This window comes from Lactuca virosa, chromosome 5 (assembly GCF_052849685.1).
Source record: "Lactuca virosa cultivar CGN04683 chromosome 5, Lactuca_virosa_CGN04683_v6, whole genome shotgun sequence".
In the NCBI taxonomy this organism is placed as follows: Eukaryota; Viridiplantae; Streptophyta; class Magnoliopsida; order Asterales; family Asteraceae; genus Lactuca; species Lactuca virosa.
The window spans coordinates 404013008-404029879 of NC_136430.1; the positions used below are offsets into that span (position 1 = coordinate 404013008).

The 16872-nt window shown below is 40.1% G+C and overlaps 2 protein-coding genes across 2 annotated transcripts; one reads left to right on the forward strand and one right to left on the reverse strand.

The window, feature by feature from the left end:
• Nucleotides 1-3262: 3262 nt before the first annotated feature.
• LOC145113910 (uncharacterized) lies at nt 3263-3742 on the reverse strand. Its single transcript, XM_079049951.1, has 2 exons — nt 3574-3742; nt 3263-3456 (listed from the first exon to the last, which is right to left on the reverse strand). The coding sequence occupies exons 1-2, from the start codon at nt 3740-3742 to the stop codon at nt 3263-3265; spliced, it is 363 nt and encodes a 120-aa protein (XP_078906077.1).
• A 9123-nt stretch (nt 3743-12865) lies between these two features.
• LOC145113911 (uncharacterized) lies at nt 12866-13819 on the forward strand. The gene is made up of 2 exons (XM_079049952.1): nt 12866-13193; nt 13425-13819. The coding sequence occupies exons 1-2, from the start codon at nt 12866-12868 to the stop codon at nt 13817-13819; spliced, it is 723 nt and encodes a 240-aa protein (XP_078906078.1).
• The last annotated feature ends 3053 nt before the right edge of the window (nt 13820-16872 follow it).

A 16872-nucleotide genomic window follows, 5' to 3' on the forward strand; every position in this document is an offset into this window, starting at 1 on the left:
CATAGTTTTATTTAAACTTTATACCTTAATTAGCTTTTGCGAGCGAAAATAACACAGTTTAGGATCTCATGTCCTTAAGACTAGATGGTCAATAATCAAAATCGACGATCCATAAGAACCCGTCACGGCGAATCAGCTTTCGCTGAAACAGTGAGCCCACCCGAAGGGGGCCAGCTCCTATGCTTTCACTTTTTCGAGAGCCACAAGTATCATATCACACAGTTCTTCATTCGCCAGGTTTGACTTCGAGGTGGATTTTGATTTTTATTGAACTTGAAATTGTATCTTCGTTTAGAGCTTTGAATTACTCAATCAACTTTTGAATTTTTTTAAGGTACTTGATATGACAGTTGTACCCATTCTTCTTTCTTGACTGTGTGGATCTGATACTTAAGCTCTCTGTTACCGCGAGGGTAATGCGTGTCAACAAATAGGTCCATGTTCTATGGGTCCATAGTTGCCGATAAAGATTCTTTTTAAACATTCAGAAGCAAATCATCCTAAAGCTGTTATTACCACCCACAAAAACGTTTCGGTATGCCATTTTTTTATTATCTAAGGATGGGGTCTTAAATTATGGTGTTTGGGTCCCCTAGTTATAACAGTTGATTCTACACTTCCGGTAACTATCCGGTCGCATTGGGTATTTTCTTTTTCATTTGATTTCTCGTTTTCCCACTTCATGGAGCTATTGTATGTAAAGAGTGTCATCATCTCGTATAATATATATATATATATATATATATATATATATATATATATATATATATATATTTAAATGCATGAATATGAATGAAATGCATGAATGAACCTAGTGTGCAACTCTACCCCTCCCCAAGCTTAAGATATAGCATCGTCCCCGATGCTCGGAGAGGGCGGAACAACCTATTGCGGAGGAGGAGGAGGAGGATAGTAGCTGGGATTTCGGGTCCATGCCCAAAATTCCTCCTCATGCTTGCGCCGACGCTCTTGACTCGAGCGTATTGAGTGGTGAAGGAGGAAAAACGTTGGGTTAGGTTCGTGAGATCTTGATGGTAAGTGTCGAGGCGGGTATAGATCGATTGGAATTGATCCATATATTGCTGGTGATATGATGGGTGCCCAGAATGATGAGATGAGCTGGCTCCGCCCATGGGAGAATTTTGTGGTGCCGCCCCGCCACTCTCATCAGCCTCGTCACTTTCTCCACCTTCCTCATCTTCCTCCTCGGAGAAGAAGAAGGGGAAAAGATAAGGCGTGATTTTCCAGTCGGTGAAGTTAGTAGGCCGCCTGAGGTCAAGGATGTTCTGGTTTTCGGGAGTGATGAGGAGCCGTGGGTCGTGGTTTTGGCCCACGGTCTAATTGTGGTTCCCGTCCTCCGTCCGAAACATCCTCATTCTCTCGAGTACTGCTGTTGTAAGGTAGGGGTCACCGGGCAAGGGTTGGTGAGTTCCGGGAAATGGGGCCCGGTCTGGAGCACTTTTAGCAAACAAACTGACAATACCACCACAATAGATTTTTTCGGACCGTGATGTGTTGAGGCGGGTGAGCTTGTTGCAAAGGAATGAGCCATAGTGAGGAATGAGGTTATCGTCCGGGTGGGTCATCACATAGAGCATTTTGAGCTCAAGAGCGCTAATGGTGCTTCTTTCTTCTCTAGGGACAACAAGTGAAACAATAATCATGTGGGCCACTTTCATCACAGGGTGGATGAGAGATGAGGCCTTAACAGAACTTGAGACATAGGGATGTTGATGCGTAAGGTCAGTCCACCACGTAAGATCACTGTATCCTGGGATTGGGTCATTGGGGCCAAAGGTGTTTTCTATGGGGGCCCCAACTATGGCATTGATTTGGTCTAGGGACAAGGCATGATCTTGGTTCATAAGCCGGAAATGTAGGACACCGTGGTCCAAATAGAGTGAAGATAAGAACTCGTCTGTCGGGACTTTGTAACTGAGCTCGTGGACCTGCAACAACCTTTGTCATCCAATGTTCCGGAACAAGGTGTGGACTTGATTATAGATGTGCAACTCACGCAGAGATGGCACATGCACAAATTTCTGAACCCCTATGAGTGTGCTGGAGAAAGGCCTCAAGTTGGGCAACTTGAATTGGACCGGAACAAACCACGCCACCATGTGTAGGATTAGGTGGAGGTGATGGGGACCTAGGCGGAGGCGATGGGGACCTATGACGACGAGCCGACGATTTAGTGTGTCTAGTTCGTTTAGAATGCTCGCCTTCCATATGCAAAATTTGGGGTAAAGACAAAAAGTCAACAGGTCAAAAAGTCAACTGTTGACGGGTCCAGTCAACACAAATTTGACCACCAAATTTTCACGGGAAACTCAGTTTTTGAGTGATTTCCAAGTGATTGTCAAGTCCAATATGACCACAAATGCATGCAATTTGACCTTAAAAACACAAAATCCACAAGTGAAGAATTTGAAAGATTATACCGAATCGTTGGTGGAAATGCGTTGTTGTTGGTGAGAAAGTTCTTCTTCAACCTCCCCAAGCTTGCCTACATGAAGATTTAAGCACAAAAACACCAAAATCTTTAAAAAAATTCGGACCTAGGGTTTGTCAAAACCCCCAAATACACCATGAAAGTGTAAGAAAATGGTGTGTGAGATGTAGGAGATGAAGTGGAGAAGATGAAAATCAAACCTTTTTGAAGATTCAAGCCAAAATCATGAAAAAATCAAGGGATGCATGTAAAAATCGGACCTTGGGGTTTTCTTCGGAGAAAGGGCTGTTATGGGAAGTGTTTGTGGGTAAATGAAGTGAAAACCCCGATTTTAAAACTTAAAACCCACATGTTCTGCTGCGCGAACACGGCCCGTGTTCTTTTAGTGTGAATTCACACGGGTCATGTTGGGTGAAATAATTGTTGAGAATGGTTGAACACGACCCGTGTTCAGTTCAAGGCAAATTGGACACGGGCTGTGTACGTCTCTGACTCCAAAAAAATTAACTTCTCATGAACACGACCCGTGTTCATTATAAGGCAAATTGGAGACGGGCCGTGTACGACTCTGTTTGCCACTCCCCACTTTTTGAACCCAAAAATCCCCTCTCATTCAAACGAAATGGTTTTACATCTCGAGGTCCGTTTGGTGATTTAAAAACATGTTTAAATGCATTTGGGACATAAAAAGAAAAAAATTCAAAGAAATGGAAATGTTTTTAAAGTAAAAGACAAAAATACCCCCGAGTTGCCTCCCGGTTAGCCGCCCTTGTTTTAAGTCGTTGGCTCGACATGGCCCCCGAATATGCTTCAGTCTTGGTTCTTGGGGTTCTCAACCACTTCTATCTCTTCATCCTTCACCTCGAATCCTTCGTAAAATGGCTTCAATCTATGTCCATTGAATTTTAATGTTTTTCCGGTTTGTTGGCTTGTGATTTTCACCGCACCATGGTCGAATACCTTTGTGACCATGAAAGGACCAACCCATCTTGATCTTAACTTCCCTGAAATCAACTTAAACCTCGAGTGGTAAAGAAGCACTTTTTATCCTTGTTCAAAAGTCTTCTGAGAGATCATTTTGTCATGATACGCCTTTGTCATCTCTTTATAAATCTTGTCACTTTCGTATGCATCATTTCTGATCTCCTCTAACTCTTGAATGTCTAGTTTCCTTTTGTTTCCCGCCTCATCTTCATTCAAGTTGAATTTCTTTACAGCCCAAAAAGCTTTGTGCTCGATCTCAACCGGAAGGCGACACGGTTTTCCAAACACAAGCCGGTATGGGGACATACCAATGGGGGTTTTGAAAGCAGTGTGGTATGCCCATCAGGCATCATCCAACCTTATACTCCAGTCCTTGTGGTTTGGATTGACTGTTTTCTTCAAAATGCTTTTGATTTGCCTATTTGAAGCCTCTGCTTGCCCATTGGTTTGGGGGTGATAGGCTGTTGAGACTTTATGAGTCACCCCATACTTCTTCAGAATGGCTTCAAGCATCCGGTTGCAAAAATGAGTCCCACAATCACTTATGAGAGCCTTTGGAGAAGCAAACCGGGAGAAAATCTATGCCTTAAGAAATCCACCACAACTTTGGAATCATTAGTACGGGTGGCTATGGCCTTCACCCATTTAGACACATAGTCTACCGCCAACAAGATATATGAACAACCAAAAGAGGGCGGAAATGGTCCCATAAAGTCAATACCCCATACATCAAAGATCTCACATACTAAAATGGGAGTAAGGGGCATTTGATTCCTAGAACTTAAGGACCCGGATCTTTGGCACTTATCACAATGTGCATATAACACATAAGAATCGTGAAAAATGGTAGGCCAATAGAATATGCTATCTAAGACTTTTCTAGCTGTCCTTTGGGGTCCAAAATGACCTCCACAAGCATAGGAATGACAAAAGTTAAGGATAGATTGTACCTCTTTTTGCTCAACACACCTTCAGATCATTTGGTCTGCACAATACTTCCAAAGGTAAGGCTCATCCCATACATACCGCTTGGCCTCCTTCTTGATTTTGTCCTTTTGCTAACATGTGGACTCCGAGGGAAACTGATTTGTGACCAAATAGTTGACAATATCCGCATACCATGGGGCTTCCTTGATAACGAGCAAGTGCTCATCTGGGAATGTGTCACGGATTGGTGTGGTGTCTGCGGGTGGCACAATACGACTAAGATGATCCGCAACCAAATTCTCTTTCCCACTTTTATCTTTGATTTCTATATCGAACTCTTGCAAAAGAAACATCCACCGTATTAACCTCGGTTTCGAATCTTTCTTGAGTAGTAAATGCTTTATAGCTGCATGGTCCGAATAGGTAATCACTTTGGTTCCGAGGAGGTACTGTCGGAATTTCTCCAATGCAAAGACAATAGCTAACAACTCATTCTCTGTTGTGGTATAGTTGCTCTGTGCACTATCAAGAGTCTTTGATGCATAGTAGATGACATGATGTGCTCGATCCACCTTTTGACCCAATACCGCCCCTACAGCCGTGTTGCTCGTATCACACATGATCTCAAACGGGAGATCCCAATTAGGTGATTGGATGATTGAAGCAGAGGTGAGTAAATCCTTCAAACAATCAAAAGCATCTTTGCATGGCTGAGTAAACTCAAAGTCATCATCTTTTTGGAGTAGTTGACACATCGGCACCGTAATCTTTGAAAAATCTTTAATGAATTGCCGATAGAAACCTGCATGGCCAAGAAACGAACGAACTTACCAAACATTTGTCGGGTAAGGAAGACTCTTGATAACATCTATCTTGGCTTTGTCAACTTCCAAGCCTTTTTGGGACACAATATGACCTAGGATCAATCCTTTGTCCACCATGAAATGACATTTTTCATAGTTAAGCACAAGATCTGTGTCAATGCACCTTTGCAGAATTTTTGTTAGATTGCTTAAACATTCATCAAATGAGTTCCCATAGACTGTGAAATCATCCATGAAGACTTCAATGATGTTTTCAACATATTCATAAAAAATGCTCCCCATGCATCTCTGAAATGTTGCAGGTGCATTCAATAGACCAAAAGGCATACGCCTATAAGCAAATGTGCCAAAGGGACAAGTGAAGGTGGTTTTCTTTTGGTCTTCCGGGGCTACTGGAATTTGATGAAAACCCGAGAAACCATCCAAGCAACAGTAATGAGATTTACCCGCTAATCTCTCTAACATTTGGTCAATAAATGGCAAGGGGAAATGGTCTTTTCTCGTTGAGGCATTCAACTTTCTATAGTCAATACAAACCCTCCACCCGTTTTGCACACAGGTTGGCACCAAATCTCCCTCAGAATTCTTGACATATGTGACCCCAGCTTTTTTCGGGACTACCTGAACGGGGCTCACCAATTTAATATCTGAGATAGGGTAAATCATACCTGCATCAAAAAGCTTCATGATTTCTTTCTTGACCACCTCCATCATGGGTGGATTTAATTTTCTTTGTGCCTCTCGGGTTGGTTTGAAGTCTTCCTCCATTAGAATCTTATGCATGCACAAGGAAGGACTCAACCCTTTTATGTCGGCAATTGTCCACCCAATAGCTTTCTTATACTTTTTCAGCAAAGTCACCAACTCATCTTCTTCTGCAATGGACAACTTGTTGGAGATAATGACAGGCAAAGTCTTCTCTTCTCTAAGGTATGCATACTTCAAATGCCCAGGAAGGGTCTTCAATTCTAGCTTTGGTGCCTGCACAACAGAAAGAAGAAGTTTTGTGTTAGAAATGGGCAGTTTAAACTTGGTATTATCATACCTCATTTTCTTCCTCTCTTCCATGAACTCCACGATTTCTAGTAATTCCTCATCAAGCTTGAAATTTGCTGCAATTTCTTTGACCAAATTGTTATTAAAATTCCTGCTCAAAACTAACTCCAAAGAGTCATGGTTAGTCAACTCAAAACACTTTTCGGTCAAAGGTTGGATCACATCAATAAAATTTATACAATGAACATCACTTGGATACCTCATTGCTTCATAGATCTTGAAGTTAATGACTTCCCCATCAAATTCCATAGACAATGTACCATTGTAGACATCAATTTTTGTTCTTGCTGTTTTTAAAAATGGTCTACCTAAAAGTATGGAACTTAAGGTTTGGTCATCATCTCCCATATCAAGCATATAAAAATCAGCGGGAAACACAAGTTCATTGACTTGCACTAATACGTCCTCTAATACACCTTTTGGGTGTACCAAAGATCGACCGGCAAGTTGAATTATGACTCCGGTTTCGGCTAGAGGTCCAATTCCCTCTGTTTTATAGCTTGAGTAGGGTAAAACATTAATTGATGCTCCAAGATCAAGCATCGCACGTGGCACAAAAAGGTTACCCATTTTACCAGGAACCGTGAATACACCCGGATCCTTGCATTTATTCGGTAGCCGTTTTTGTAACACGGCTGAAACGTTTTCCCCAACTTTCACAGTTTGATTTCCTTTAAGCTTTTTCTTAGATGTGCAAAGTTCCTTAAGGAACTTAGCATATCTAGGAATCTGTGTAATAGCATTTAAAAGGGGAATGTTGATTTTAACCTTCCGGAACATGGCCATGATCTCATCATCTTCGCGCTCTCTCTTTGTGCTTGTTAATCTTGAAGGAAACGGTGCTGGAGTTACTTTCACTTCGGTATCTATTGGCTTCTTTGACCTTGAAGTATTTTTCCTTTCCTCTTCTTTGACAGCTTCTTCCACCTCAATCTCCTTTTCTTCCTCTTCTTCATTCGAAATCTTTGGGCCTTCATAGCTCTTTCCTCCTCTCAAGGTAATGGCACATGCATTATGTTTCGGGTTCTTCTCGGTTTGGGAAGGTAGTTTTCCTTGTGATTCCATCCTACTCACGGATTGAACAAGTTGTGACACTTGTTGCTCTATGCTTTTTATGCTATCCTTGGTTTCTTGTTGGAAACTTTGAGTGCTAGTGGCAAGGCTTTTTACAATATCTTCCAATGACATACTTGATGAACTCGCTTGTGGAGGTTGTTGTGGTGGCGGCCTAGGCTGGAAGTTTTAAGGTTGAAAGGGTGGTCTTTGTTGATGTTGAGGAAATGGTGGTCTTTGTTGATAACCTCCATGTTGATTTCCTCCCCAACCTTGATTACTGTTCCATCTCTGATCACCCCGTGGCTGCTCATATCCCATTTGATTTGACCCAGGAAAGCCTCCCATAGCTTTTGCTTCTTCATAATCCTCATCTTGAAGTTGAGGGCACATGTCGGTTGTGTGCCCCACTTGAATGCAAATACCACAAGGGCGGGGTGTGGGCTGCACACCCTTGTCTTTAGCTAGCATCATAACCACTTTTGTAAGCCCAGACAATTGAGCTTCAATTTGAGGAGTTTGGACTTCCTTTACACCTCGGGGTGCATCCGTGTACCATTCTTCATCATGACTTGAATGCTTAGACTCTTCAGCCATGTTTTTGATTAGATTGTGGATTTCGGTTGGAGTCTTGTCGGGTAAAGATTCGCCACTGGAGGCATTAAGAAGCCTTATTTCCATTGGAGTCATGCCTTCAATGAAGTATTGGAGGAGCTGGTATTCGGTGATTCCATGCTTTGGACATCGGGCACAAAGTTTCTTGAATCTCTCCCAATATGGGTGAAAGGCTTCTCTTTTATGCTGTTTGATTCCAATGATTTCCCTATGTAGGGCTGAGATTTCATCTCTGGGAAGTATTTGTCCAAAAAGAGGCGTGCAATATCTACCCAAGTAGTAACCGTCCCCGGTGGGAGGTCATAGAGCTGGTCTTTTGCTACATCTTGCACCGCGAAGGGGAATGCCCTAAGCTTGATTTGATCCTCCGTGACATTATGTGGTTTCATGCCCACACGCACAACATGGAAATCAGTGAGGAACTTGTGAGGATCTTCATTTTCCAGGCCTCTAAAGGTTGGGAGTAAGTGGATGAGCCCGAATTTTAGTTCTAAGTTGGTGGTTGTCGGATATGTGATGCAAAGAGGTTGTTGAGTAACCTCTTTCCTCGCCCATTGGCGAAGAGTTTGCTCGGGTGGTGGGTTTGGAGGTGGATTCCCTCCATGGTTATCTCCCATGGTATAAGTAGTGGTTGAAGTTTCTGTGGGTGTAGAGTCTGGGATGTTATGAGTAGGTGGATTGGTATTTATGGGTGAGGATGGTTGTGGTGAGAGTGAGAGGCTTTCTGTTTCGGATGCACACACTTGAGAGGGGTATATCCTCCCAAATGTTAATGACCGGAGGGATAGAAGATGAAGAAGTCCCGGAACCCGGTTGCCTCTTACGAAGCTTGGCTTGCTTCCGTAACCTCTTTGCAGTCTTCTCTATCTCCGAGTCAATTGGCAATGGCGTACCTGTACGAAAATATCTTGGCATAAAACAATTAGTAACACCGTGTCCCCGACAACGGCGCCAATTTGTTAGGGGTGTCAAACCCAACAAATAAAGGGGTACGATATACTCTAAAAGAATCTCACTATATTGCACTAAAAGGTAGTACAAGGCAAGTAAGGTTGATCCACAGAGACACGGGATAACCAGTCTATACCTCTTTACACAAGGTACTATGGTCACCAACAGTAAAAATGGGGGGTTTAGAATACAATGATTAAAACAAACAATTAAAAACACAAGTAATCAGCTAAATGAGTGAATTAAATTCAGAATTTATAAGGACTCCAACTCTATGTATGACAACTTAGCCAATGCGATTCCAAGATAACATGATATTTGCTCAATTCTATCTAAGTTGGTACTTGGAAGTGTTAACAAGCTCTAACACTTCTCATTCACCACATTAATTAACCAAAACAAGTTCTTTGATTAACCCTAACCTTACTAACCTAAACTAAAAAAGCTCTTAGAATTAGATTAAAAGATTGCATTAAGTTTTATATGAATGTTCCCAACAACACCCAATACTCCTCACAAGCTCGGGAGTGTAAAAGTGTGTGAAATGATTTACACTAAATTCATTCAATGGAAATCAATTTAATTCTTGTTACTTAGTCCAATTCACAAAACAATTACGGATTTTGCAAAATGAATAACTTGAATGACCTAACCCTAATTCAAATGGCCAATAAGAATCACAATTAGAATCAAACATTCAATTGAAGCAAAATCAATTTCACTAGATAGAAATTAAAAGCAAACATCAAGTCATATGATTGAAATCACAACCAAGAAGTCAAAACATGAAGTTGGAGAAACTAGGGTTCTAGCCACACATGGCTAGAACAAAATCACAAGTTGTAAAAATGGAAATGATGTGCAATTACAACTTAAAATTAAGGGAAATAATGTTTCCAAATGATAACCGATTAAATCCTTGCAAAAACCTTCGAAATTCCCTCACCGATAGTGCTCTGATATGTTGTCTCTCTCTCCAAATGACCCAATTCTCGTGATATGAAAAATAGGAAAAACTGCAGAAGGTAGTTTTTGGGTCGAAGACGACCCGTGTCAAAATAGAGTAAATGAACACGGGTCGTGTTGAGTGAAAAATAGTCTTCAATTCTCAATTCCAACTCCAAAGTTCGATGCTCAAAACTCCTCAGCTGGGCCAACACGACACGTGTCAAAATAGGCTAAAATGACACGGGTCGTGTTCAGCAAGGTCAAACTCTTCTTTTATGGTCAAACACGACCCGTGCCCATTCTGCAATGTAAAACCAACACGCCCCGTGTACCGCTCTGACTCCAATTCCAAACTTCATTTTTTCAACTTTTCCGCTTTGCATCCGATCAACCCGAAATCTTCACCAATGCTTCCCGGCACCTCCAAAATGACAATCCAACCTCCGGTTTACCTGAGAAAGACATGAAAGTGTGCAAATAAGGTTGTTCTAGATACTTAAATGAATATGATAAAATGCAAGAAGAATGAAGTATAACTAAGCTAAATAAATGCATAAAAAGGGACTAAAAGGTGTGCAAAAAGGTGCACAAAATGCACCTAACAGTGCCCATTGGTTTTTGGCAGTGCTACATTTAAATACCTGGAAAGTACACATTTATGATTTAGCACGATCTATGAATTACTTCTCAAAGTACTTGACTGGTGGAGAATTCACAAGTTTTAAGGATAGTATTATCTAAGACCTAGATGTGATTGACTACTGGAACGATTTCCTCGATGGACACAAAGCCAAGGCAACTATTCAGTTTGTTGATACTATAGACGCGCCAAAGCAGAAATATATTTTAGATAGAGGGGATTGTGGAGTATTCGTATGCATGTTTATGGAAATGATTGTTTCACGGGTACCGGTGAAGATTGATAAGTCACGTAGAGATGCGGGATTTCTCTACAGAAATAGGATGACAAATATTATTTGGGATACTATATAACTTGATTTTAGGAACTTTGTATATATTAAAATGAAATACTTGTTTTTAGTAATTTTGTTTAATACAAATATGTGTTTTATTTATTTTCGTTATTATATTTGTTTCATGGACTGCCAAGTCAGTTCCGCAGACAGTCATTTTACTATAAAATGACTCAAAAATGTCTATCATTTCATCTAATCTATATCACTTCATCTACTTTGTATCTTTTACAATGGATTCAAACCTATGGACCGATGAGGAGTATTTGCTTCTAACTCGTGCATATATTCATGTCTACGAGAACAGCAGTTTGGATGATACAATGTTTTGGGTCATTTTAGCCAATACCTTCAACACGCTTGATATAGCAGCAAAATGGTATGAATTGAAAACAGAAGTTGTGTTATTTAACGATCTTTATAAGAAGATTGATGTCGCACATGTGAATGATATTGAGGAAGACATCGTGGAGGCGGCTAAAGAAGAATACAAATCCATTAGCAACGGAGAGAGTTTCGACTATGAAGCCCCTTGGAATATTTTGAAAAATCTCCTGTATTTTTAACTAGTATTGCGGTTGTATGGTTTTATTTATATGTAATATGGTTGAGTTTTTATTATGTTATTTATCCTTTAATTTTTGAAACATAATGCACCAACAAATATTACGATACATTGAAACAAAAAACATTGAGTCCATCCATTTACTAACAAATAACAGAAAAAATAACATTACAAATAACATAAAACATTACAAATAAAAGAGTCGTCTACATGAAAAAGGTTTATTTTTAACGAGATTCCAAACATCTGTATACTCGATATAATTTCCATCAAACTCGCACAGGTAATATCCGTTCACGTCTTCAAGAAGTTCTTCATCGTCTGCATTAGAGCTTTGCATTTTCTCATAATTGTAGCAACGATTGAACCATGTGACTTTAATCTTTAAATCCATCCATTTACTAACAATATCGGGTTTTAGCCATTCTTGTCCTTGTCCCATCTCATGGTTGAACAAAGCTATTAGGTGAGACCATTCATCACGAACAAGACAATTAAGGGGAGCCATTACTGGTAGACCCTCGTAAACGATAATCCAGCAATGTGTTAGGACCAACACATCTGTTGTCGTCCAGAGAGATGTACCATTTGTTGCAGCTGACGCATTTGACGGATTTGTTGCATTAGAAGAAGTTGGAACATTGGACGCCATTTTGTGAAAGGATCCCTTTTGTGGATAAAAGATGTGAATTTCATATAGATACAAGCTATATTATATAACAAGATAGGTTACGTGGACTGCTAATTCAGCTATGTGGACTGACAAGTCAGTTATGCGGACTGACAAGTCAGCTATGCGGACTGCCAATTCAGCTATGCGGATTGACAAGTCATCTATGCGGACTGCTAAGTCATCTATGCGGACTGACAAGTCAGTTATGCGGACTGTCAAGTCAGTTACACGGACTGTCAAGTCAGCTATGCAGACTGAAAAGTCAGTTACACGGACTGTCAAGTCAGCTACACGGACTGACAAGTCAGCTATGCGGACTGTCAAGTCAGTTACGCGGACTGGCAACTCATTTACTTACGCCGACTGGCAATTCAGTAACTTATGCGGACTGACAAGTCATTTCAGCGGATTGCCTAAACAGTTCTGCGGAATAATGAATACGGATTCCTTTTAAAATTGGACAACCATTTTCATTTTTTGAAGGTGTCGAAAGTTGTGAAAATGAGTTCAGTCAATGAGTTATTTAAAAAACGTTTCTCCAACCTACCGATTTTTTTTCATAATATGCAAATAACCAATCCTAACACCTACACGCGCATTAAGAAAGATTCGTACATTCGTTTCCAATTTTTTTTTGTGGCACTGGGATGCGTGGTATGTAATCATTTATACTAAATATTTTGTTATTTGAAGTTCTTATATAGCTAATATTATTATCTTTACTTGCAGATTCGTATGTTTCTCACGTCTATGATACCAATCATATTCGTTGGTCACGTATGAACCCCTTCTCATACGTTTGCTTTGGGAACCATAAACTGTGACGAGTCATGGTTATGGTTCATGAGGAGGCTTAAAGAATGTTTAGGTGACAATACGGAAGTTGGTTTCATAAGCCATATATCTGATTCCATAGACTCTGCAGTTCAGAGAGTCTACCCTGATTCATATCATGGCTATTGTTGTAAAAATATAGCTGAGAAAATACGTGCTTCCACCGAAAGCAATACAGTTGTAAAGCAGTTGTTCTTGAAGACTTGTAAAGCGTATAATATGTCTGATTTTTATGCATGTTTGAACAACTTACAAAATGAGGTGAATGGGAATGATCTTGAGTGGCTTGAAAATACCCCCATTGCAAAATGGGTACAAGTTTGTTTTTTTCCCAAAAGTACGTTTCAATGTTAAATTCATTGACACTCCCGGTGTTGTCAATTGGATAAGAACAAACATGCATGAGTTACCAATAACAACAATCATTCAAATGGTCCATGACTCGATGCATGGAGTGTATGTTCAACGTGCTGCATTCGGAGGTAATTATACATTATGACATCATTTAAATGGTAAAATGATATGTTATTATACATTATGACATCATAATTTTGATTTTATGATTTAGTTCATTTCACAGGGGATTTTCATGGTCTTCTAACCCCTTATGCACTTAAGGTGCTTCAAAAAAGATTTATCCACTCCGATGGATGTAGGGTTAGGCATATTATTGGTGACAAATATGAAGTGAGTAAGTATTTAACCACCGAATCCGTACAATTAGACTGTGGTATTTGTAGTTGCGGGAAATGGCAAAAATGTGGTATACCTTGTGAGCATGCTATAACATCACTACAAAGGCTTGAAATTGAAGAAATCCATCAAATGGTCAATTTGAAGTTAAGTACCGCGGTGTATCGAAATGGTTTTCAAACTGAGACGGTCAATCCTATTCCAATCCTTATGCATTGGGAAACACCAGTTGAAAGTGTTGTCGTCTTACCTCCATGGCAATTTACTTGAACTGTAATGTATGGATGACAACGAATATTAGTTTATATTCAGTTCTATGTTAACCTTAGTTTTGGTTGTTGGCGTTGTTTAGTTTTTAATAAATAATTTTTACCTTTTAATAAATAATTGTAATGTATGGATGACAATGAATTCACAAACAACTCTGCGGACTGACAAACAGCTCTGCGGACTGACAAAACAGCTCTGCGGACTGACAAACAGCTCTCTGCGGAGTTGAAGGGTCAATATATTGTCATGGATGATCGTTGAATTTTTGGTAAAGAGTTACAAATTATTTTGAATTTTAATACGAGTTCATTTTCAAATTTCTATATTTTCTCGTGCAACGAACTTGATTGTTACTATTGTGATCTGATCGACCCTTTTCTTGCCCCATCACCAAACATGAGAGAGCCGTATATGTTTGATGATACTTTGCAACAATTACAATGGGCTGAAGAACAAAAAAAAAAGATAATGACTCATCTCGGGCTCTCACTGAACGTCGTGACCTCATTGCGGCAGAGTGCAAAGAGGTTGAAAAAGGATGTAGATTAATAAAAAAAATCAAAGATCATGTGGAATGGATAAAAAAGACTAAGAAGACTATTAAAATGACTGAAAAATGGCTTGCTGAGAAGGATGCAGAAATGATAGATCTTGGGCGGCAAAAGGACCGTTTTGAAGATAAAATAAGAATTAGGGACGACTATACAACAATGGAGAAAGATAAGTATCCACTGCAATTCCCTTAAGTTAATTACTGTTGTTGTACATTTATTATTTGTTTTTGGTTTGTTGTATGTATTATCTTTGAGTTTTAGTTATTACTCTACTAGTAATGATGCCCTAATATAATCATAATATTACCCATAATCTTTAAAGTAACCACACCATTTCAAAGTACACAAACAATATCTTCCAAACATAACATACTTAATTATACAGACAACATCAATCGTTCAAATCAAATGTTGAACAATAGTCTTGTCTTTGTGTCCCTTTGGTCCAACGCGACTCTTGTGTCCCATGCGTCTCTAGCGTCTCGTGAGTCCCTTGTGTCCCTTGCGCCCCTTTCCCTTTTTTCTTACTACTTGATGCCGCGCTACTTTTACTAGGCTTCTTTTGCTTCATTGGGACCAATGCCGGACAAGTCGCTGCATTATGTGTTGTACTATCACATCTACTACACCTTCTTACTTTAGGTTCCTCACCTTGTGACGGGATACGATTTCTGTTTTTCGGTCTACCAGCTTGATGTGTATCCATTATCGGGGGTTTAACAACCATCATCTCAGCAGGAATCTCCCAATCACACAGTTCTGGAAGGGGGTAAAACCGCCTCCTCATACGTACTTCGGTACGTTTCCATTTTGTAAGCGTCTATAGCCAGATGTCCAAAGTTAGTTTTTTTCAAGTGCTTTAAGACCATTATGACATGACCACAAGGAAAACCAGTTCCTTCCTAATATTTGCATGTACAAGTCTCTTGCCTCAGATCAACTATGCCACCATGTTTGAAATCATGCACTTGATATATTGCATCTGAAACACCTGAAACGGACCATCCTGTCGTACGCTCTTCATTTTTGCTAACTACTTTTTCAGCCCACTCCGTTAGCATTGTCGAACGTTTCCCTGTAAACAAGATATATATAATTAACTTATTATTCGATATAATTAAAGTCCAAATTAAAGAATTACCTCCATCGATGCGACGCTTGTTACACCATTCCCGTGAAAGACGACAAAATAACTCAAGAAGGGGTATTATAGGCATCTTCCTTGCATCTACAGATAAAGCATTCATGGACTCTGCACTGTTCGAGGTCATGTAATCATACCGTTTCGACGTGGAATATGCTCTAGTCCATTTAGCACGTGCAATTTCACTTAGGTACGCCGCTACTTGCGGCCTAGTAGAACTAAATCTATACCACAGATCTTCAAATACATTTCTTTTGTAAGCTCTCACAAGCCTCCAAAACAACACTTTTGTTTTATCATTTTTCCCAAACCGGTGTACTATGTTTCCTAGTAGATGAAAAGCAAACACGTCATGATGAGCATGTGCGGAAACATTTTCAATACTAACCCGAATTGCATCGACCCTATCAGTTATAAATGTCAAATCTTGACAACCACCAACACATTCATACAACTTTTCAAGAAACCATGTCCAAGTAAGACCACTCTTTTTTTGCATATTTCGTGCGTAAGGGGCACTATCTGGTTGTTCCCATCCATAGCTACTGCATGCAATATGGTTCCCTTAAAATCCCCCTTCAAATGGGCACCATCCATAATTATGACTTTACGACAAAAACGTTTGAACGCTCGTATCTGCAATATATTAAAATGGAACACATAAACACTCTACATTTTTTTTTACAAATAAGTATATATTAAATAACAACAAGTTTTTTGTATTTACCGTGCTCCCAATGGCATAAAAACAACACTCGAAACAATCTTCAAAATTTGTTTGTATATAGGCCATTGTACCGGGATTAGCAGCCCAAATTTACTTAACCTAATCCAAAAAGTCAAAGGAATGATGACCTTACCTGCGTCGTCTTCCTTCTAAGCAAGGTCGCCGCCCCATCCATCCAAGTCAGTTGGCTCCGGCAGCTTCTCTCTCCGGCATCGACTCTTTCGTCCTCTCTTTCAGAAAACTTTCTCTTCCGGAACTAGCTCGTTTCCCGCTGACCATGAGCCCATCAAGCCTTTTGCCTTGGCATCCTATCGTAGTTGGAACTGTGTAGTCACTCCATCCTCGGTAATTCTTCATACTCCGGCATCAGTGGTCTACTTTACTTACCTTTTCTGCTTTCAAACCAATGCTCACACGTCATGCTCTATTGGTGGCTCGATAGGAGCTCACCGAGAATCAGATGGCTCTCCGACGTACACCCTGGTGTCACCCAATCACTAGAGGTTGAGCTTATTTCTCAACCATTCTGTTTCCTCCCGATTTCTTAACTAATGGCAAGGAGAATCTCCAGGAATCCTAGAGAATTTGCACAGATCGGAACATATTTGTTTATCGAAAGATTCATCAG

Bases quoted from the DNA above. Each gene is read 5' to 3' on its own strand.
- LOC145113910 (XM_079049951.1), bottom strand. From the start codon at position 3,742: ATGTCCCCATACCGGCTTGTGTTTGGAAAACCGTGTCGCCTTCCGGTT. The intron at 3,457-3,573 runs GTGACAAGATTT...AGTTGATTTCAG, and splicing joins CAGAAATGATGCATACGAAA to GGAAGTTAAGATCAAGATGG.
- LOC145113911 (XM_079049952.1), top strand. From the start codon at position 12,866: ATGAGGAGGCTTAAAGAATGTTTAGGTGACAATACGGAAGTTGGTTTC. The intron at 13,194-13,424 runs GTACGTTTCAAT...TTTATGATTTAG, and splicing joins AGTTTGTTTTTTTCCCAAAA to TTCATTTCACAGGGGATTTT.